Below are 21,913 nucleotides of genomic sequence, written 5' to 3'. Positions count from 1 at the left end.
GGCGTTTGCACATAAGCTCGTGAAGAAAATGTCTTTTGGTGAGTCTTAAAGAGTTGGACACGACTTAGCGACTAAACAACGTCAGTGAGTTCGTTGACCACCTCACATCGAGATATTCTGGAGGGCCGAATGCCCTCAACAGTGAATCCAGGAGTAACTGTCAAGCTAAAAATAAAATTGCTAATTAGGTTCTGTTTATCCCGTGGGTATTTCTACCAAAGTGTGTGTGTGTGTATCTGGTATCTGAGTCTGGGAAATTAATGGGGCGACTTTGGGGTGGTCCACTATTAAGAATCCATGCTTCTCGGCAGGGGGCACACGTGTGATCCATGGTTGGAGAACTAAAATTCCTGTGTGTGTGTGTCTGTGTGTGTGTGTGTGTGTGTGTGTGTGTGTATGCTCAGTCGTGTCCAACTGTTTTGTGACTGCATGGACTAGAGCCCATCAGGCCCCTCTGTCCATGGGATTCTCCAGGCATGAATACTGGAGTGGGTTGCCATGCCCTTCTCCGGGGGATCTTCCCGACCCAGGGATCAAAGCTGCATCTCCTGCATTGGCAGGCGGATTCTTTTTTTTTTTTTTTTTAACCACTGAACCACCAGAGAAGTCAAGATCCCTTTGGTGCAGCCAAAAATTGTTTAAAAAAATAAATGGGCCAAGGACCATAATGTTTATAGAGAAGAAGCTTACTGTGGGCTGAATTCTGTCCCCTGCAAAATCCTTACCTTGAAGCTCTGACCCTCAGGGCCTGAGAATGAGGCTGTATTAGGAGATGAGAGTCTTCGAAGCAGGGATGAAGGTGGAATGAGGTCACTGGGGTGGGCCCTGATCCCATAGGACTGGGGTCCTGACAAGATGAGTACCTAGACCCTCTGCTCCACAACGAGAGAAACCACAGCAATGATAAGCCTGCCAACCCCAGCTGGAGAGTAGCCCCCGCTCACCACGACTGGCAATGAAGACTCAACAAAGTTAAAAAAAAAAAAACTTGCATGGAAAGAGTCTGGAAATTATCTCTTTAGGGAACAAAAATTTCCCCAGAAAAATAATTGCAGTTTGTTGCCAAGGTAAACACAGTTGTTAAAACCCTTGAGATGGATAACATTGGCAGGTACTCCTCTTTGCCCTGAATGCATTCATTTATTGATTTGCAGTGAATGAACTCACATATTAATTAATGTATGGGCAGCACCTGCCAAATTTGCTCTCTACCCCCAAAGGGACTGTCGAGAAAAATTCACCATCACAACACTGGGACACCAACAAAGCTTGTCCCACCTTCAAAGGACGCCTTGTGCTAGAAGATGATTGATTTCAATGGTTGGTTGTGTCAGTGAAAAAGAAAATCCCTCTGTGACAGAGATGAAACCACCTGGCTCTCCCCCATCTTGCAGGGGATTAGAATAGAAACTTTTGCAGGAGTAGGCTTGCAACTTTCATGTGACTGTTGCCTGGAAGACAGAAATGAATGAATAGGTCTTTTTGGCACACACCAGCCAAACACGCCTGCAAGTGTTAAACAATTTTAGTGTTCTGTTTTTGTTTTTTTTTTAGCTATTCCCAGGTGTCTCGGTGGTAAAGAATCTGCCTGCCAGTGCAGGAGACCCATGTTTGATTCCCAGGGTCAAGAAGGTCCACTGGGGAAGGGCATGGCAACCCACTCCAGTGTTCTTGCCTGGAGGATATCATGGAGAGAGGAGCCTGGCGGGCTACAGTCCATGGGGTTGCAAAGAGAGGGTCTTGACTTAGTGATTTAGCACACATGCACACACAATATTTCACTGTATATATGTACCACAACTTCTTTATCCACTCATCTGTTAGATCCAAACCAACCATAGAAACACACATTTAATGTTGATGGACTTCCATATGCAAATATACACATACATACCACAGCCTTTTTTCATCTGCTGCGTCTTCCAAGAGTCACTAACATACACCACTGTGGAAGCATTTGAGAAAATGGAACAACAGGAACCCATCATTTCAGGATGTAACCAGAAAGCTATGGTGGATCCAAGTTGCCTTCCTTTTCAAAGAATCTGAAGAGGAATCAAAGGCAATACAAATGAACTTAATTTACGAAAGAGAAACAGATGCACAGACTTAGAAAACAAATTTCTGGTTGCCAAAGAAAAGGAAGGGAGAAAGTCTTGGGCGCTCATTCATATCCGACTCTTTGCCACCCCGTGGACTGTAGCCCAAGAGGCTCTTCCGTCCATCGGATTCTTCAGGCAGGAATACTGGAGTGGGTTACCATGCCCTCCTCCAGGGGATCTTCCAGACCCTTGGAATCAAACCCAAAATTTGCATTGTGGGCAAGTTCTTTACCATCTGAGCCACCGGGGAAACCCAAAAAGGAAGGGAGAGAGGGCTAAATTAGAAGTTTAATTAGAAGATACACATTACTTTATATAAGAAGGATAAGCAACGTGGTCCTACTATATAGCACAGGGAACTATATTCAGTATCTTATAGTAACCTATATGATGTGTGTGTGTGTGTGTGTTACTTGCTTATTCATGTCCAACTCTTTGAGGCTCCCATGGACGGTAGCCCACCTGGCTCCTCTGTCCATGAGATTCATCAGGTTTCCAGGCAAGAATACTGGAGTGGGTAACCATTCTGTTCTCCAGGGGATCTTCCCAGACCCAGGGATTGAACCCATGTCTCCCGCATTGCGGACAGGTATGTATATATATATGGATATATATGTATATATATATCCTTAACTGAATCGCTTTTTTGTATGCCCAAAGCTAACGCAACACTGTTAAATCAACTATCCTTCCATTTGAACATCTAAAGAAAAGAACTGTTCCATTCGAGCCGGGAAAGAATGTTCACCGTTCATTAACTACCTCACCCCCTACTTGGCATCTGGAACCTGACTCCTGGCAGCTCGAGAAGATGGATCCCAACACGCTTGTCAGCCCCGAGGCATGAACAGAATTAGGCAGTTATTAGCATTCAAATCATTTGAGACAAGCACAGCGTTGATCCTTTACGCTCCAGATGCCAGTGTTTAGATGCGGAACAAACAAAATAAAGAGGCATGAGATGCAGTGTGTTTCCGTGGGTGGAATAAGGAAGCCCTTCAGACGCAGTCACGAACTGTGGAGCCTGAGCTTCCCAAGTACGTTCTCTGCTCTTGAGAATCATCACCAGGGGCCACCAGAGCAGCTCCTGAGGGACGCGGTTGCCTGTTTAACTTTCTCGTCCAAGACAGGCCGTTCCTGATAAGTGAACTCTTTCAACAGCTCCGCAGCGCAGCCCTTGTACCCGTCAGATTCTTGTTGTTCCGGTTACATGCCTGCTCGATGCCAGATCCAAAGCTAGGTGGTTGGGCGGGTTACGAAGTGAGCACGGCCAGGGCCATGAGAACATCAGATGAGTCGACTGGGGTAGGTGCTGTGAGGCGAATCGACAGGTTGCTGGGGGAGAACGTGTTAACAGAGAGAGTGGGTTGGCCTGGCCGGCCGGAGATGGATCTCCCACGGAAGACATGACACGTGCAAAGATCTCCAGCAGACGAAGGTGAAAGGGGAGGAGAGACAGCGACTGGACGGCATGGCAAAAGGGGAGATGGGTTAAAAGAGTGAGACCAGGGATGGAAAGAAGGACCACAATTTAGGATCTTACGCATCGAGCCAATGATATCATCCACTGTGAGTCAACGCTATCATCCGTTGTAAGAGCCGTGGCAAGCTCTGAAAAGTCTTAAGGAGAGAGAGCTTCCTCGTGTAGAAGAGAATTTTGGCCAAGTGACTGCCTCCAAAAAATCAAGCGCAGACAGTGACTGCAGCCATGAAATTAAAAGACACTTGCTGCTTGGAAGGAAAGCTATGACCAACCCTAGGCAGCATATTAAAAATCAGAGACATCAGTTTGTCGACAAAGGTCCGTCTAGTCAAAGCTATGGTTTTTCCAGTAGTCATGTATGGATGTGAGAGTTGGACCATAAAGAAGGCTGAGCACAGAAGAACGGATGCTTTCAAGCTGTGATGTTGGAGAAGACTCTTGAGAGTCCCTTGGACAGCAAGGAGATCTTCAGGGTTGATTTCTTTGAAGATGGACTGGTCAGATCTCCTTGCAGTCCATGGAAGTCTCAAGAGACTTTTCTCCAATGTCACAGTTCAGAAGCATCAATTGCAATCCAAGGGACTCTTGAGAGTCCTTTTCCAACAGCACAGTTCAGAAGCATCAGTACCTCGGCACTCAGCCTTCTTTACAGGGAAGGTCCTTTCTGCCCCCCAAAATCTGTTTGTGGGAAGCAGTTGTTTTCCCAGAAGAACCCGCTGGTGTCAGCAACTCTGGGCTCAGCAGCTGAGCTGCAAACGTGGGTTCCGCCCCAAGCCTGCTGACCACGCTCTGGAGAACCTCTCGGCCAGATGCTTCAGGCCATCCATCTTCTCATGTGGACAGCAGCCAGCCCTCCTGGGGAGGAAAAGGGACAGACGACGTGGTCCAGGGAGGGGAGGACAAGAAGTCAGCATCCATCCCTTACCCCACCCCCCACCCCTCACCAGGGAAATCCCAGGAAGGAGGTGAGGGAGATTTGTCTTTTTCCTAAAAGAACTCAACAAGGATTCGAGTTGTGCGTCGTGGTCTCCTGGAGGCCACAGGAAATGTTGCGGGCGAGAATCTGGCGACCGCTGGCGGGACCGACTTTCCTGGAGCGGAAACTCGCCTCCCACGCAGTGGACAAAAGCATGCAAGGGAAGAGATCAGAAGTCCCAGGCGGGGAGTGGGCTGAGGAAAGCCAAGAATTCCAGTAGCAGGAGCAGAAACGCTGTGGTCAGTGTCTCCTGGGGTCCTCCCTGCCTTCCCGGGGCGACCCCCTCACATCTCCTCTGCTTCGTAGCATCCTTGCCCTTGGTCTGCCCTTTCTCTCCTTCCTCAGTCTCTACTCCCATCCCTTTCTTTTTTTGCTCATCCTCCGGTCTCCAGTCTCAGAAAAGAACTCTGAATCCAGCCGACCGACAGCTTCCTGTGTTTAATCACTTTGTCTCTTCGGGGCTCATTTTCTTTAAATACAAGACTGGTAAGGACTTCCCTGGTGGTTCAGCGGTAAAGAACCTGCCTGCCATGCAGGAGGTATCATAACAGAGTACAAGATCAACTGAAGTCAAGCCGTGAGTGGGTTTCCATTTTTGTCAGATACACATCACACCAATAGAGCGTGAAGAATATGATAGAAATAGCCCATAAAGAAGGCTGAACACCAAAGAGTTGATGTTTTAGAATTTGTGCTGCTGGAGAAGACTCTTGAGAGTCCCTTGGACTGCAAGGAGATCCAGCCAGTGCATCCTCAAGGAAATCAACCCTGAATATTCATTGGAGGGACTGATGCTGAAGCTGAAACTCCAATACTCTGGCCACCTGATGCGAAGAACAGACTTGTCAGAACAGACCGTGATGCTGGGAAAGATTGGAGGTGGGAGGAGAAGGGGACGACAGAGGATGAGATGGTTGGATGGCATCCCCGACTCGATGGGAACGAGTTTGAGCAAGCTCCGGGAAATACTGAAGGACAGAGAAGCCTGGCATGCTGCAGTTCACGGGGTTGCAGAGAGGCAGGCACGACTGACCGACAGAACAGTTTGGACCAACCCCACCTGAGAAAAAAAATCCCTCCAAGATCAAGCAGACAAATGAAACTCCCCTGCCAGGGAAATATGCTCCCGGTTTCCAAAGCAGCCATCCTAAGCTGTTTTCCTGTGTCTGCTGGAGGTGAGCTAGGGCAGGCGGCCTCTGGAGCCTGATGTTTGCAGCTGGACTCCCTACAGAGATTCCGTGCCGGGTTCTAATCAGAGCGCTATCTCCACGTCTAGACTGTGTGTTTGGCCGCGCTCACGCAGATAGCGTGGGCTGGCCCCGTCGACCCTGGGTCTTTGACCACAAAGCCAGCGACAGACCGCTCTGTGGTACAAGAGAGATGACGTCCCTGCCATCATGTTACTTTATTGTTTTGTTTGTTTAAAATGAAGTATAATTGCTTTACAATGTCATGTTGCTCTCTGCTATACAACCAAGTGAATCAGCCGTATGCAGACATGGAACCCATCGCTCTTAACGCCTCTCTCCCACCCAAATTCACCTTTTGCCTCCCCCGCCCCAAACACATACACTGGATATATTTCACTCAGAAACCTCCCACACATGATTTACCTAAAGCGCTGCTTGCTTGAGGTCATTTTTGGCAAAAGCCCCGGATTCTCATAAATCATTATTTTCTGCTTTTCCTATTGCTGGTCCTTTTTTTTTTTTTTCCCTGGCATGTGTTATTCTGTTAATTCTCCAGGGATGTTTCCAACATCTCCACGGCGGCCCCGCCTGTGTGTGCACACGTATCTTTAAGTTATCCCCACGTCTTCTCGATAGGCAGCATGTCTGGAATGCTAAGAAGCGGAATAAAAGAGCTAATTGTTGGACGGGTGAAACATCAAGACGGCAATGAACCGACTTCTGAGGGTGTTATCAAGTCATCACAGTGGTAGCTTTTGGAAGTCCTCTCTGTGTGATCGGTCCTGGGCTGATGGCTTCAGGGAGCATTATTTTTTGTGACTCGGAGCTCTGAGGATGATCCAAGTGGGACCTGCAGCCTGAACGCAGGATTTGGCTTCCATCTCTTGAGTTCTTAAGCCACTTGTCTGCACAAGAAAGCCTTTAAGAGCTCAGCGTCATCATTATAAGTGGGGCTTCTTTTTCTTTTCTTCTGTTTTCACATCAGGATCTTGGAGTTCTTTCAACACATAAATGAATGTGGATTTGTGTGTGTGTGTGTGTGTGTGTGTGAAACAGAACCTTTTTGCTAGAAATCTTTTTTTTTTTTTTTGCCTTTGCTTTTTTTCTATTTCGGCTCCCTCCAAGGAGAAGACTATAACTCAAGGTGGGGGAGGGGAGGAGCAAAATGATGATCCAAGTAAGAATAGTTAATGATGGGTCGGGGGGGAGGTACAGAAAGTTATTGCATTTTTGTTCCACCATAAAGCTGGTGGCTCAGATGGTAAAGAGGCTGCCTGCAAAGCGGGAGACCTGGGTTCGATCCCTGAGTCGGGAAGACCCCTGGGGGAAGAAATGGCAACCCACTCCTGTATTCTTGCCTGGAGAATCCCCATGGACAGAGGACCCTGGCAGGCCACAGTCCATGGGGTCAAAAAGAGTTGGACACAGCTGAGTGACCGACACCCAAATAAACCAGGAGCGGGGCAGCTGCCACAGCAGAAGCCCATTCCTAACCACCCCCTCTAGTTTGAAACTGGAAACGTCCTTCGCTGGTACTTTCTCCAGAGTGCCCAAAGATATTTCTCTCTTTTTAAACAGATTTGTAAACTCTTTTTGTTTATGTAGAATGGCATGCCCTGAAGCATGTGGGATGTCAGTTCTCTGACCGGGGATCGAACCCGTGACCCTTGCATTGGAAGTGCAAGAGTCTCAACTTCCGGACCGCCAGGGAACTTACCAAAGGACCTTTCTCCATGTGTAGTTTCTCCGCAAGACAGCCTGTGCAAACCCGTTTCTTCACGTTCTGCTGCAGCGCTGGCGGCCGTGGACAAGAAGTCACTTCTTTCCGGAAGGACAGAGTTTTCGGACGGCCCTGCCTTTTTGAGCCCAGCGCCATTTAGCTGCAGAGAGATCAGGCGGCTTCAGTTCTGTGTGGCCTGCTCTTCCGCCCTTGGTCTTCTCTGGTTGCGGTGTGTGGACTCCTCACGGCGGTGGCTTCTCTTGTGGAGCACTGTGGCCTCCTAGGGCGCGAGGGTTTCAGTAGCTGCGGCTTCCGGGATTCGTTGCCCCATGGCACGTGGGAATCTTCCCGGACCAGGGATCGAGCCCGTGTCTCCTGCATTGGCGGGCGGCTTCGTTACTGCTGAGACACCACGGAAGCTGCAGTCTCTTGTTTTGCGACCCTGACTACATGGTAACGTGACCTGGGGATCTGAATAACAAATCCAGGGCTAGGTTCTCAATCCAGGAGATTTCGTTTCAATGCACCTGCCACTCAAAATCTGTGGTCCATGGACCCAGAGCACCGGTATCACCTCGGAGGGGAGGGAAATGCAGAATTTTGGGGCCGCTGCTTCAGATACGGCGAGTAAGAATCTCTGTTGTGCCTGACTCTCTGCGACCCCACGGACGGTAGCCCGCCAGGCTCCTCTATCTGTGGGATTGTCCAGGCAAGGATACTGGAGTGGGTTGTCATGTCCTTCTCCAGGGGATCTTCCCCACCCAGGGATCAAACCTGCGTCTCCTGCATTGCAGGCAGATTCTTTAGCACCAGAGCCATCTTTGTTCAGTTGCTCAGTTGTGTCTGACTCTTTGTGACCCCACGGACCGCAGCACGCCAGGCTTCCCTGTCCATCACCAACTCCCGGAGCTTGCTCAAACTCATGTCCATCAAGTCGGTGATGCCATCCAACCATCTCATCCTCTCTTGCCCCCTTCTCCTCCTGCCCTCAATCTTTCCCAGCATCAGGGTCTTTTCCAAGGAGTCCGTTCTTCACATCAGGTGGCCAGAGTACTGGAGCTTCAGCTTCAGCATCAGTCCTTCCAATGAATATTCCCAAGTAAGAATCTGTACTGTCCCAAGACGCCTGGGTGACTCAAAAGAACGTTGAGACTTTAGAAGCACTAACCTAGTAAGATTTCTCAGATCCATATGTTATGGGGTTTTCTCCTTGCAAAGCATGACACGTCATACCGTATCTCCTGAAATTAGAATCTCTTACCAGGCAGTCCATCCACGAAAACCTTCTCCCCCCACCCCCAAGCACCTCCTTCACATGACTGAGAGACACAGCCTCTGCATTTTTGTTTTATTTTTAGATCTCTTTAATAGACGCTTGCCCCCACAACCCTTTAATTTAACACAGCATCCATGATGAGCCAGAAACGAACCTGAAACCTCTTTCAAAGAAAACAGTGTTGAGAAAGAATCTTTTGACGCTTCATCATTTTTTTCTCCCCCTAAACCAAAGCTAACCACCGCTCCCTCCCCCGCCCCCCCCCCCACAGCCGCAAACCATCCACTCCCTTTCCAGGGCATCATGGCACTCTTAAAAACAAATTGTACATAAAAAATTCGCCACCACAAATTCCCAGATGATCAGTAACGGGGCAAGTAGGCACAGCTCAAGAAGAAGCAAGAAAAAAAAAAAGTGGGGAGGGGAAAAAAAAAAAAGGAACCATTCTTTCCGCGATGGCTTTATTTTTTTAATTTGGAAATTGGCTTCCTTTTTGAATTTGTCTTCCAAGATGTACAGTGGCTTAAGCGGTGGCCCCTTGCCATCTGCTTTACTCAATTTGAAACTCCTCTCATCATAGTATTTTTTTGACCACCACTTTCTCTGTTCTTTTCATCTACCTGCTCCGTGACAGTGAAAATGTGCATTTGCTCTGAACAGCTGCAGTTTTCGAGGTCTTTGCCAGAATCCTCAAAGCAGAGGCATTTGCTTCTCTTTGTTAAGTTTAAATTTCTTGTTTTTTTTTTTCATTTACACACTGCCACGCTGTAGATTGTGGGTGATTCCATTGATGTCTGGTGCTTGTCATGAATCTTCACTGTTTGCATTTTCCGTGAAGATGTGTTATGTTTTGCATTTATCGCATAGTCTTACATTATATGAGGGTGGCTCAAAAGGTAAGGAATCCGCCTGCATTGCAGGAGACCTGAGTTTGATTCCCTGGGTCGGGAAGATCCCCTGGAGAAGGGAACGGCAACCCACTTCAGTATTCTTGCCTGGAGAATCCCATGGACAGAGGAGAGCCTGGCGGGCTGCAGGCCACAGGGTCACAAAAGAGGCGGACACAGACGAGTGACTGACACTCACTTACACTTTTCGTGTAGTAAAATTATGGCAGACATTTGTGTGTGGGTTGTGGTCCCTCTGTAAAAACAGTTCCAATAAAAATGTCTCAAATGTCACTCTCCTCCCTATCTTCTGCATGCAGTCGAATTAAAGATTCAAAGTATTTCTGGAACATCAAAGGTGACCTCTGACTCCAGAGCTAAAACAAAAGACGTTTCCAGCCTTTTGAAAGGATGTCGCTCCTATTTTCCTCTAATAGTTTGCAAATGCAAAAGGCATCCTTTAAAGAAACACCCAGGAGGCAGGGGGCTGGAAGGAATCAAAGCAACATCGGATGCACACGGTAGTGTCACATCTGGGGAGGAATGTTTTAAAATACTTTCGGTCCGCATTTCTGCTTTCAAAGAAAAGCCTCTGTTTCCTGTGGGTTGAATGGTTCGTCTGTTTGCCTCCTGATCGGGAGATGGGAGGAGAGAGGACACACCAGGGCCAGCGAGCAGGTTCAGTTTGAAGGCACGACTCCTAACGCGCTGGGATTGGAGCCAGACGGAGAAATCCTTCCACCAAAAGACAGCAATATGATAATAATAACGCGATGCATCATGGCAATGTCGATACATATGCTATAATATACTACTATATATTATTACTGTGTATATAATGTATAATTATACTACTATACATTACCATATATAATAATACTATATATTATGATATATATAATAATATGTAATATACTACTATATTATTACCATATATAATAATATATATACATCTCTACCATATATAATATAATTATACTTCTATATATTATTACTATATATCATATATAATAATACTATACATTATTATCACATATAATATGTAATATAATGCTATATATTATTGCAATGTATACATACAATATAGTAATCATCCATTATAATATATATACTAATATTATATATTATTTCAATGTATATATGATAATACAATACTGTATATTATTACAATGTATATATTATATATAACAATAATATATATTATTACAATGTATATATGATACTATATAACAATGATACTAGATATTACAATATAGATAATATATAATGTAGTAATATTAGATATTATTACAATGCATATATAATAATTATATTACAATGTTTATGTAGCAATATATAAGATAATACTATGTACAATGTATGTATAATATATATAAAAATATGTATATTATTACAATGTATATATGATAATATACAGCATAATAATATATATTATTACTGTCTATATATAATAATATACTATATATTATTACAATGTGTATACAACAATATATATAATACAATAATGGTATGTATTATTACAATGTGTATATAATATATATGATATATATAATAAATATTATTACAAGTATATATAGTACAGTAATAATATACATTATAATAATACCTATTATTATATATTATTGCAGCAGTATAATAATAATACTCTATAATTTTTATAGAGTAGTTATTATATAGAAAGTATTATATTGATTAATTATAATATATAATGCAATATATTATCAACAATATATATTTTTTCACATTATTGTCTTTCCTGGAAGAATTTCTCCATCTGCCTCAAATAAGTGTTATAGAGTAATTATTCTATAAAGAGAACAACCACTGTGACTATTCTGTTGATGCAATAATTGTTATTATTCTGTGACACCAGAGGGTCTGATATTCATTCTATTGTCAACCTATGTGTGCATGCTAAGTCGCTCAGTCGTGTCTGACTCTCTGCGACCCCCATGGACTGTAGCCCGCCAGGCTCCTCTGTCCCTGGGGTTCTCCAGGCAGGAATACAGGAAGGCAGGGTTGCCGTGCCCTCCTCTAGGGCGATCTTCCCGACCCAAGAATCGAACCTGGGTCTCCTGCATTGCAGGTAGATTCTTTACCGACTGAGCTACGAGGGAAGCCCTCCCCGCTGGTTACCATAAACGTATTTTCTATGCCTGTGAGTCTGCTTCTGTTTTATGAACCAGTTCGTCTGTGTCATATTTTAGATGCCGCATCTACGTGGCGTCATAACGACATTGGTCCTTTTCTGACGTATTTCACTTCCTGTGACACCCTCTACGTCCGTCCCTTACTCTGACACTCATGTTGCCTCCTATGGCATTATTTCGTTCTTTTTTATGACTGAGTCATATTCCGTTGGACACACATAGCACGTCTTCTTTATCCATTCATCTCTTGATGGACGTCCAGGTTGTTCCCATGTCTTGGCTGTTGTAAATGGTGCTGCTGTGAAGTTTGGGATGCATGAAATTATGGTTTTCTCTGGATATATGCCTAGGAGTGAGACAGCTGAATTACCTGGCAGTTCTATTTTTAGCCCTTGACGAGGTGATAAAATCAGATGGGAACTATATAAGCAGATAGGAAGCTGCCCACAGCGTCTGTACCAATATGCATTCCCACTCCGTTTTTATTTATTCTTTATTTTGTCTTCAAACAGTCAGATCATCTAAGGGCGTTTTCTTCATATATGTGTTCTGCCAGTCTTAACGCTAGGAAGGGGTACTGAGGCCTTTTACCGATGGGGTTCAAAGAGGGCGTGACCAGCTCTTGGACATTCTTCTGATTCATTAAGTGTTTGTAGCTCAGGCGTGTCTGACTCTCTGCAACCCCATGGACTATAGCCCACCAGGCTCCTCTGTCTGTGGGATTCTCCAGGGAAAAGAAACACCGGAGTGGGCTGCCATGCCCTCCTCCAGGAGATCTTCCCGACCCAGGGATGGAACCTGCGTCTCTTGTGTGCCCTCATTGGCAGGCAGAGTCTTCCCCTCCTGGGCCATCAGGGAAACCCCGTTTTGAAAGAATATAGAAAAGCAATGGCAGGTACAAGGCTTTTAACTAGGACACGCACAGACGTGTATTTATTCCTACAGTAAATAAAACACAGGAAGCAAGGGATTTTTTTTTTTAAACATTTAAAAGACAGCCAGGGAGAGGAACAGTCATTGAAAAAGACGCTGCTGCTGGGAAAGACTGAAGGTGGGAGGAGAAGGGGACGACAGAGGATGAGATGGTTGGATGGCATCGCCGACTCGATGGGCATGAGTTTGAGCAAGCTCCGGGAGTTGTGATGGACAGGGAGGCCTGGCGTGCTGCAGTCCATGGGGTCACAGAGAGTCGGACACGACTGAGTGACTGAACAACAGGGAGATGAAGGACTCTGTGACGTCTTACATGTCCCCTGGGGGCGGGCATACCCGTGACCCACAAAGCTTACAGAGACTTGGAATTATAGGGCTGAAGGTAACGAATTTTGGCCTGCCTCTCAAAGACTCAAGCCCGTATCATGGGAGGCGGGCAAGTTATGTAGTCTGGCTGGGAGCTTGGCAGGAGTGGTAGGGAATTAATTTAGTCCTTGATGAGGTGATAAAATCAGAGGGGAACTATATAAGCAGATAGGAAACTGCCCTCTATTGAATTTTATTTCCTTTTGAAGCACAGTTAACCTGTTCTTCCAAAGGTTCCTGCACCAGCAGCCGTCCCGAGTTCAGCCCATGGGCTATCTATTCATGCTGGGAAAGACTGAAGGCAGGAGGAGAAGGGGACGACAGAGGATGAGATGGTTGGATGGCATCACCCACTCGACGGACACGAGTTTGAGCAAGTTCTAGGGGTTGGTGATGGACAGGGAGGCCCGGCGTGCTGCAGTCCATGGGGCCGAAAAGAGTTGGACACGGCTGACCAACTGAACAGCAAGCCTGTAGGTCTCCTAACCACTAAAGTTACAGAAGGATCCAGGTCATGTGACTTCCTCTGGGTCTGTACCATCCCCCACCCCCATCAAGCTTGAACTTGCTATTGCCACAGTGTATTACTTTTCCAATTAACTTAGCACACACACCCTCCCTGCCCCCCAAGTATACACGCAGACTATTGTTTCTGGGGGCGTCCCCGGTGGCGCTAGTGGTAAAGAATCCGCCTGCTAATGCAAGACACTCAGGTTCGATCGCTGGGTGGGGAAGATCCCCTGGAGAAGGGCATGGCAGCCCACTCCAGTATTTCTTTTCCCTGGAGAATCCCACAGACAGAGGAGCCTGTTGGGCTGCAGTCCACGGGGTCACAAAGAGTCGGACACCACGGAAGCGACTGAGCAGGCATGGACTGCTTCCAGATGCGGAAAGTATGTAAATTGTTATATCTGTGTTCCTTCACAAAATACACCATATAGCGACATGTATAATTCTGCAGGTGTTTCATAGGCGTGTTGGCCCCAGGGTTGAAGTTTACATATGATCATGTCCCTCGCTTTTTTTTTTTTTTTTTTTAACTTCCTTCACCTTCAGGAAATGTTTAGTCTCTCTCGGAAAGACGGTTACATAAGCCTGAGGCATGTCACTTGAGCATACAGGATGTTGAGCTGAGTAAACAGAGTCAGCTCGTCTGAGAGGCTCTTGAAGGACGCGTAGGGAAGAAGGTGGGTGGTTGCTTTAGAACACGAATCTCAGGACCTCCCCTGGCGGTTCACTGTCTTGTCTGTTTTCCGAGTGACTTGGATGACTCTTTGCAAGCTCATCCGTAAGTGAGACTGCTCATCCCAGTTCACCAGCTTCGCCGATGGCTCAACGGGGTGATAAAATCCACCTGCGGTGATGCAGACAGAGGAGACACAGCTTCGCTCCCTGGGTCGGGGAGATCCCCTGGAGGAGGGCATGGCAACCCACTCCAGTATTCTTGCCTAAAAGAAAAAAAATCCCATGCATACAGGAGCCTGGTGGGCATCTGACCATGGGGTTTACACACAGATTTCCCAGCTCGTGAAAGACACATTGCTAAAGAAAATAAGGGACATTACTGGTGTCCTGGGGCTTCTCAAATGGTGCTTGTGCTGAAGAAGTCATCTACAATGCAGGAGACCTGGGTTCGATCCCTGGGTCTGGAAGATCCCCTGGAGGAGGGCATGGCAACCCACTCCAGTCTTCTTGTCTGGAGAATCCCCAAGGACAGAGGAGCCTGGCGGGCTACAGTCCATGGGGTAGCAAAGAGTCAGACAGGGACTGAGCACTTACTTATAGCAAAATACTTTCCATTTTGTCCAGAAATCCCTTTTCGCATAACTCCCCCTCGATGATGGGTCAGTCTGAGTTCACGTCCGTGAGGGGGCGCGGCTACCCTCCGAGCTGACCAGGAATTTCTCCAGCCTGTTTGGCAGAAATAATTCAACTGAGCTCGGGAGATCTGGGAGGTTCCCTCTGATGGGTCCTTCTTCTTTTCCATTTTGAAATACGCAGTTGAGAAAAATCTGGGAACATTTGAGTGAATGCCACGGAACGGGAGACTTCCACCGACTGTGGTATGAAGCAAAGAAGAGACACAAAAATAACCCCCCATTCTCAGAGCGCCTGCCAGTAGCTTGGATTTGCATTGAAGGCTTCCCCCTAGACAGACCGGGGGGCAAGTTTCACATGCAACATTACTCAAAGTCTCTCTCTGCTTAAATAAAGATGCCGCCTCCCCATCAAGATACCAGTCTACCCCTGGGATTCCCCAGCTTGGGCAAGTACACATTTCCTGTGCAGACTTCTTTTTTTTCACCCCCTTTTGTGTCCACTCACCCTAGAATATTGCAGGTCAGTTGTCCTTCTGTTGATGGAGAGTGAGTACCAGTCGTGGAGGCAGCATTCACTTTTACAACCCCTGTTAAGCAACAGAACAGAAAATCACTCACTCCTGTCCGAGTCTTTGCAACCCCATGCTCTTTACCACTGATTCCTTGTCTTGTCTATTGTGAACACGGCTGCAATGAACTTTGGGGTCCATGTATCTTTTTGAATTATGTTTCTTTTCCCCCCCCCCCTGGGTGGATGCCCAGGAGTGGGATTGCTGAGTCATATTCCATCCACAGAGGGATGGGTAAATATGTGGTGATGTGTGCTAAGTCGCTTCAAGTCGTGTCTGACTCTTGGTGACCTCCTGGACTGTAGCTCGCCGGGCTCCTCTGTCCCTGGGGCTTCTCCAGGCAGGAATACTGGAGTGGGCTGCCATGCCCTTCTCTGGGGGATCTTCCTGCTCCAGGGATCGAACCCAGGACTAAGTCTCCTTAAGAGTTCAGAAAGAACCTGGAGTCTTTAAAGAAGCTGACAGGCAGGTTCGTTAGCACTTTTGCCACCTGGGAAGCCCAAAAGCGACTAATGTGTGTGTTAGTTGTTCAGTTGTGTCCGACTCTTTGCGACTCTTTGGGACCCCGTGGACTGCAGCACGCCAGGCTTCCCTGTCCATCAGCAGCTTTACGCCAATCCAATAAAGCAACTATGCTTCAATACAAATTAATCAACTAAAGTAGCCTGATTATACACCCTCCCTTCTCAGATGGAAAAAAATGAGTTCAACTACAGAGTATGACTCTGCTACCATATCACCTCTTTCCTGATCCCAGCGCTCTTCACTGCTTTCTGAGCCCACGCCCAGTGATTTATGTTTAAAACCTGTGGCGCATGTATGCAATGGAATATTACTCAGCCATGAAAAAGAAAGAAAGAATGCCATCTGCAGCAACCTGTATGGACCATAGAGTATCACGTCGTTGCTCAGTCGTGTCCAACTCTTTGTGACCCTGTGGACCGAAGCACGCCTGGCCTCCCTGTTCATCGCCAGCTCCCGGAGTTTACTCAAACTCATGTCCATGGAGTCAGGGATGCCATCCCACCATCTCATCCTCTGTCGTCCCCTTCTCCTCCTGCCCTCAATCTTTCCCAGCACCAGGGTCTTTTCTAGTACATCGGCTCTTCGCATCAGGTGGCCAAAGGATTGGAGTTTCAGCGTCAGTCCTTCCGATGAATATTCAGGACTGATTTCCTTTAGGATGGGCTGGTTGGATCTCCTTGCAGCCCAAGGGACTCTCCAGAGCCTTCTCCAACGCCACAGTTGGAAGGCATCCGTTCTGCAGCGCTCACCCTGTCTTTCTATCTTCCCAGTGACTGCCCGTATCCTGTCTTACCTCTGCCCAGGTGGCCTCACTGGTGACAGTCCTCACCTGACCTCTTGCCCTGTTTTCCCAGTTCTCCTTCCGCCTGGAAACCAACACAGGTCCTTCTCTCCCCGCTTCCCCTTCTGCGTTACAGACAGCAGGGTCCTCTGCAGCCTCGATTTCCCCAGCCCTCCCTTCCAGTCCAACATCACACTTGCCGCAGCCAGTACCTTGGGGCTCCCCAAAGCGCTCATTCCGGCGCAGCCCCTTCAGGCTTTCCAAAGGGGGACGAGGGAAAAAAAAGAAAGAAAGAAAGCATTCCACCTTTTTTTTTTTTTTTGGCAGGAGGATTCAGGCTGGAGGAGGGATGGTGGCTGCCAGGAGCCAGAGGAGAGGCGGGAGGGCGTGGCCCGGGACTCGGGTTGCAGCCTAGCCTGCGGCTCCTGCGGAGATGCCGGCGGGCGCCCCCGGCTGCCTGCAGCCTGCGCTCGGGGTCCGGAGGCGCCGCCAGAGAAAACTCTAGCCCGCCTCGGGGAGCGCAAGTCGTATTCCTTCTCTCTTCCCCCGCCCTGAAAGGAAAGACAGTCTTCCTCCCACTCTTGCTGGGAAGGGCGCTCCGGGCGCAAACCTCGGGAGCTGTGCGCTCCCGGGTTTCTCTCCATCTCTCGGGTACCCCCCCGGAGTTCCTCTCGGGAGTGAGGGGGCCCGGATACTTCCCCACGCCCACCCCGACCCCCGCACCAGTCCTTCCAGCTTCCCCCAGCCGGCCGTGTGTGCGCGGGGCCCCAGCGGTTCGCCCCGCCGGCGTGGACGAGGCGTGCCCACCCGGGCCGCGGCGCCATGCGGAGCCGAGAGGAGGGCTGAGCGCGCGGCGGCGGCGCGGCCAGGGTCCCCCGCGCCCCGTCTCCCCGGGGTGGGGCAGGGTGGGGCTGGGCCGAGGCGTGCTCTCGGGGAAGGCTCTCGGCGACGGGAATAAAAGGGCGCCGCGCTGGGAAGCCGAGCCGCCTCGCCTCGCCCCCCGGGAAGAAGGACATGGCCCCGGCCAACCCCCGGCGGTGACTCGCGCGCCCCGGCCCGGTGGACGCTCTGGGCGCACCGCTCCCGTGGGTCGCGGCTTCCGACGGACAGGTGAGGACCGAGGGCTGCCTGGGCGCCCCCGGCGGTGGCTGGGGAGAGGGGCTGGGGTGGGGGTGGGGGGCTCTGTCTGCAAGGGGTGGAGAGAGTTGAAAAGGGGACCGGTGTTGCCTTGGTGGGAGCAGGGGGCGAGGGCAAAGAAGACTTCTGGAAATGTTTCCTGGCGCTCCGTTAAGGGTCCAGCCGCCATCCAGAACGGGCTTCCCTGGTGGTTCAGCGGGTAAAACAATCTGCCCGCCATGCGGGAGAACCTGGGTTCGATCCCTGGGTGGGGAGGATCCCCCTGGAGAAGGCAATGGCAACCCACTCCAGTATCCTGGCCTGGGAGAATTCCATGGAATTCCGCGGGGTCGCCAAGGGTCGGACACGGCTGAGCGACCAAGCCCAGCACAGCACCATCCGACACAGAAGCTGAGCAAAATCATCCGGGAGGATGCACAGAGTAGACTAAGGTCCCCTTTCCAAAGTGCCCGCTCCCCGATCCATCCCTGGTTTCCTGGGAGCCCCCGACCGGACCCTCAAGTGTAACCGGCTGCGCTCCTGCGTTGGTGGCGAGGGGTAAACCACAGTGGCAGGGCTGTCTCCCCCGTTTCTCCAGATCCCTAAGACTCTCCACCCCTAACCCCCGCCCACCGCCTTCTTTTGCCTTGCAAAGCGGGGAGACGCAAAGCAACCCCCTTCCTCTGCCGCGGGACGGCGAGGGTGGCGAGGGTTGGAGGGGTCTCTGAGCCGCGCGCAAGCTGGGGAAGCCGTGGTTTGGGGGAGATACGCCCTTTGGTGTCTGAGTCTCCGGCCTCGGAGACCCTCGGAGTAACCCGAGCTGCGCTCCGGAAAAGCTAGTTCGTGAAGTTACGGCGCAGCCTGCCCGGGCGCGTCCGGAGCGCGCGCTGGAAGCCGGCCAGGGGCGCAAAGGCCGCGCGCGTCCCCTCCAGACTCTTCCCCCGCCGGGTGGACTCCCGCCGACCGCCTCGCGCCCCGAGTCCAGCTTCCCGGGGTTCGCCGGGCGTGCCCGGAGACCGTGCAGGCTCAGGGAGGCTTCCCCGCGAGGCCTCGGGATTGGGGTTCCCCGGGGAGGGGGGAGCGCATCTCTGCGCTCTTCTGCGGGGGGCAGGGGAGGATACTGGGTGGAAAAGCGAGCGCTGGGAGCGAGGCTTCGGGACGCCGGGTTCCAGGTCCGCCTGCGGACACAGGGCCTGGACATGAGCCTGTGTGGAGGGTCAAGCGCGCGGGTGAGGGGCCTGGAGAACCGAAAAAAGCTCTGCAGAAGCCGGTCGGTTCCAAGGCGGAGAGGAGGCGCCCGGAGTCGGTGTTTGCAAAGCTGCTTGCACCGTCAGCTGTTTAGGAGCAGCTGAAAAACGAAACGCGTCAGGGCTTCAGAAGGCGTCTGTTCCCAGGTCCCCTAAAGGGCGGGAGACACTGTGCATCTGGGGTGTCGCTACAGCGCGGGAGCAAATGGAGTGTTTATCATCAGAAGTCAGGGTTCGCGCAGAGCAGGGAGCCGTCGGGAACGCGCGCGTTTCTCTAATCGTGTTTCTCCACCTTCCCTCTGTGGTTACTTACGGATCCATAAACTTCATGCAACAGTTGGCGAAAGTGCGATTTGATGACTGATGCATGAAGAAATAGTCACTGGCTTTCTGAAGGAGGTTGCGGCTGGTGCAACCTAATTATTTTATCTGATCTTTTCCTTCCCTTTTTCTCTTTTTTTCTCTTTCCCTCTTTTCCTTCTGACCTCCCTTCTTTCCTCTCCTTTCTCCTTCCTTCCTCGCTCTCTCTCTTTTTTTTTTTTTTTGGTCTTACTGACGTTTTTGTCTCTAGATTCTTCGTATTCCTGTATTCCTTGCTTCTTTCTCTCATGGCAGATTTTTCAGAGGTTTCTCCAAATGTGCTCCCTGGTAAACAATGATGTTTTGCCCTCTCAGCATTTTGGTTCTTCCAAGGGGGAAAAAAAAATTAAGGAGAGGAGACACACCCACATAAATGGAATACATTCTGCTTTAGTGAACATCTCTATAAGCCCTTGAAGATGGTATGAGGAAAACTTTAAGGAATGCCATGAAAAGAAGGAAATACTTCTGGTCATAATGGATTTCCTGAGAAGCTTGTTATTCAGTTATGTACAGTATGTAACGGCTAGAGATAAACATTAGAGGTGGACAGATAACAAGTTACTTTTATGACTTGAAACATGAATGTATCTGTCGTCCCTATATGTGTGGGTATTAGTCGCTCAGTCGTGTCTGACTCTTTGCAAGTCCATGGTCTATATAGCCCACCAGGCTCATCTGTCCATGGAACTTCTCATCTCTCTATATAAGCACAAATATATATATATATATACACACATTTATACAAGTATATACTTGTGTGTATATATACATTATTGTTTAGTTGCTAAGTCATGTCCAACTCTTTTGTGACCCCATGGACTGTAGCCCGCCAGGCTACTCTGTCCATGGGATTCTCTGGGCAAGAACACTGGAGTGGGTTGCCATTTTCTCCTCCAGGGGATCTTCGTGACCCAGGGATTGACCCCTGTGTCTCCTGACTTTCCTTCATTGGCAGGCAGGTTCTTTACCACTGGGTCACCTGGGAAGCCCTTATATTATACATTTGTACAAACACATATTTACATATATGTATATTTGTATATTTGTGTGTATATATACATCTTTACAAATACATATTTATGCATATAGGACTTCCCTGGTTGGCTTAGACACTAAAGAATCTGCCTGCAATGCAGGAGATCTGGGTTTGACCCCTGGGTCAGGAAGATTCCCTGGAGAAGGAAATGGGAACCCAATCCAGTAGTCTTGGCTGGAGAATTCCATGGACAGAGGAGCCTGGCGGGCTACAGTCCATGGGGTTGCAAAGAATCGGACACGACTGATTGACTAACCCTTTCCTTTCACCTTTCATACATTTATACAAATATATATATTTGTATATATACACCCATTTGTGTATTTGTCAGTATGGACAGGGCTTCCCTGGTAGCTCAGCCAACAAAGAATCCGCCTGCAAGGCAGGAGACCCTGGTTGGCTTCCTGGATCAGAAAAGTCCCCTGGAGAAGGGATAGGCTACCCACTCCAGTATTCTTGGGCTTCCCTGGTAGCTCAGCTGGTAAAGAATCCGCCTGCCATGAGGGAGACCTGGGTTTGATCCCTGGGTTGGGAAGATTCCCCTGGAGAAGGGAACAGCTACCCACTCCACGGGGCCTGTCAATTTCATACCCTCCCTTACAACCCCAGCGACATTTCCGAGTCGTCAGATCGATGTCAGGAGTGAAGGCTGTCTTCTGCAGTTGCATTAAACTGAGGGGCGAACGACGATCAAAAAAAATTTTTTTTTTAAATTTTTGTGTTGCTCCACGCACACGCTTTGCGTCACCCAGATATCCCACGCCGACGCCTTGGGAAGCCTAGCACCCTGATGCACAATGCAGGTAAAAAATAAATAAATAAATAACCAGCTGGCGGTCCGGAAGGGCTGTCTGACACCTGGCTCTGCGTGGCTCCCCAACAGGTGTGCCGGGATGACCCCGCCGGACGCGATGCCGACGACGTGGGCGCGGTGGCGAGCTCTCTCCGTGGTCCTGACTCTGCTCTGGGGACGCCCCCACGTGGCGCTGGCCTGCCCCCACCCCTGCGCCTGCTACGTCCCCAGCGAAGTCCACTGCACGTTCCGCTCGCTGGCTTCCGTGCCCGCTGGGATTTCTCCACATGTGGAAAGAATCAATCTGGGGTTTGTATCACATTCCTTCGAGCGATCTTCAGCCTCCTCGCCAGCCGGCGGGGGCGGGTTTCGTCTTTCGTGTAAGCGGGGTGTGTGCGCGCACGTTCGTGACTGTGTGTATACTCTTGTGGGGGTCACCGTGTCTTGCATGATGTGGCCCGAATCAAGAGGACATTTATAACTCTACTGCATGTGGTCCTTTGGGGCTAGTATCTGAGTTAATTCATCAGTACCAATCTCTGTCACAAAGCTTGATTACGAACCATCAGAGACAGCTTCA

The 21,913-nt window shown here is 49.1% G+C and overlaps 2 protein-coding genes and 1 long non-coding RNA gene across 3 annotated transcripts in view; 2 read left to right on the top strand and 1 right to left on the bottom strand.

The window, feature by feature from the left end:
• Positions 1-541: 541 nt before the first annotated feature.
• On the bottom strand, positions 542-8,232 carry LOC122434850. The gene is made up of 3 exons (XR_006267477.1): positions 7,469-8,232; positions 1,895-2,045; positions 542-1,451 (listed from the first exon to the last, which is right to left on the bottom strand). It is a non-coding gene; the product is annotated as an uncharacterized LOC122434850 (long non-coding RNA).
• An 8,408-nt stretch (positions 8,233-16,640) lies between these two features.
• LOC122434712 (translation initiation factor IF-2-like) lies at positions 16,641-18,456 on the top strand. Its single transcript, XM_043458353.1, has 3 exons — positions 16,641-16,800; positions 17,106-17,888; positions 18,362-18,456. Exons 1-3 carry the CDS (start codon positions 16,656-16,658, stop codon positions 18,454-18,456), a joined length of 1,023 nt encoding a protein of 340 aa, XP_043314288.1. The 5' UTR covers positions 16,641-16,655.
• The window catches only part of MXRA5 (matrix remodeling associated 5), a 30,669-nt gene continuing 26,468 nt past the window's right edge, over positions 17,713-21,913 (top strand). The window contains exons 1-2 of the mRNA XM_043458619.1: positions 17,713-17,888; positions 21,424-21,642. Coding sequence (XP_043314554.1) covers positions 21,434-21,642 — 209 coding nt within the window. The 5' untranslated portion in view covers positions 17,713-17,888; positions 21,424-21,433. The remainder of the gene's footprint in view (positions 17,889-21,423; positions 21,643-21,913) is intronic.

Source organism: Cervus canadensis, chromosome X (assembly GCF_019320065.1).
Source record: "Cervus canadensis isolate Bull #8, Minnesota chromosome X, ASM1932006v1, whole genome shotgun sequence".
NCBI classification, from domain to species: domain Eukaryota; kingdom Metazoa; phylum Chordata; class Mammalia; order Artiodactyla; family Cervidae; genus Cervus; species Cervus canadensis.
The sequence above is the reverse complement of the archived record's forward strand: the minus strand, read 5'-3'. Positions and strand labels throughout refer to the sequence as shown.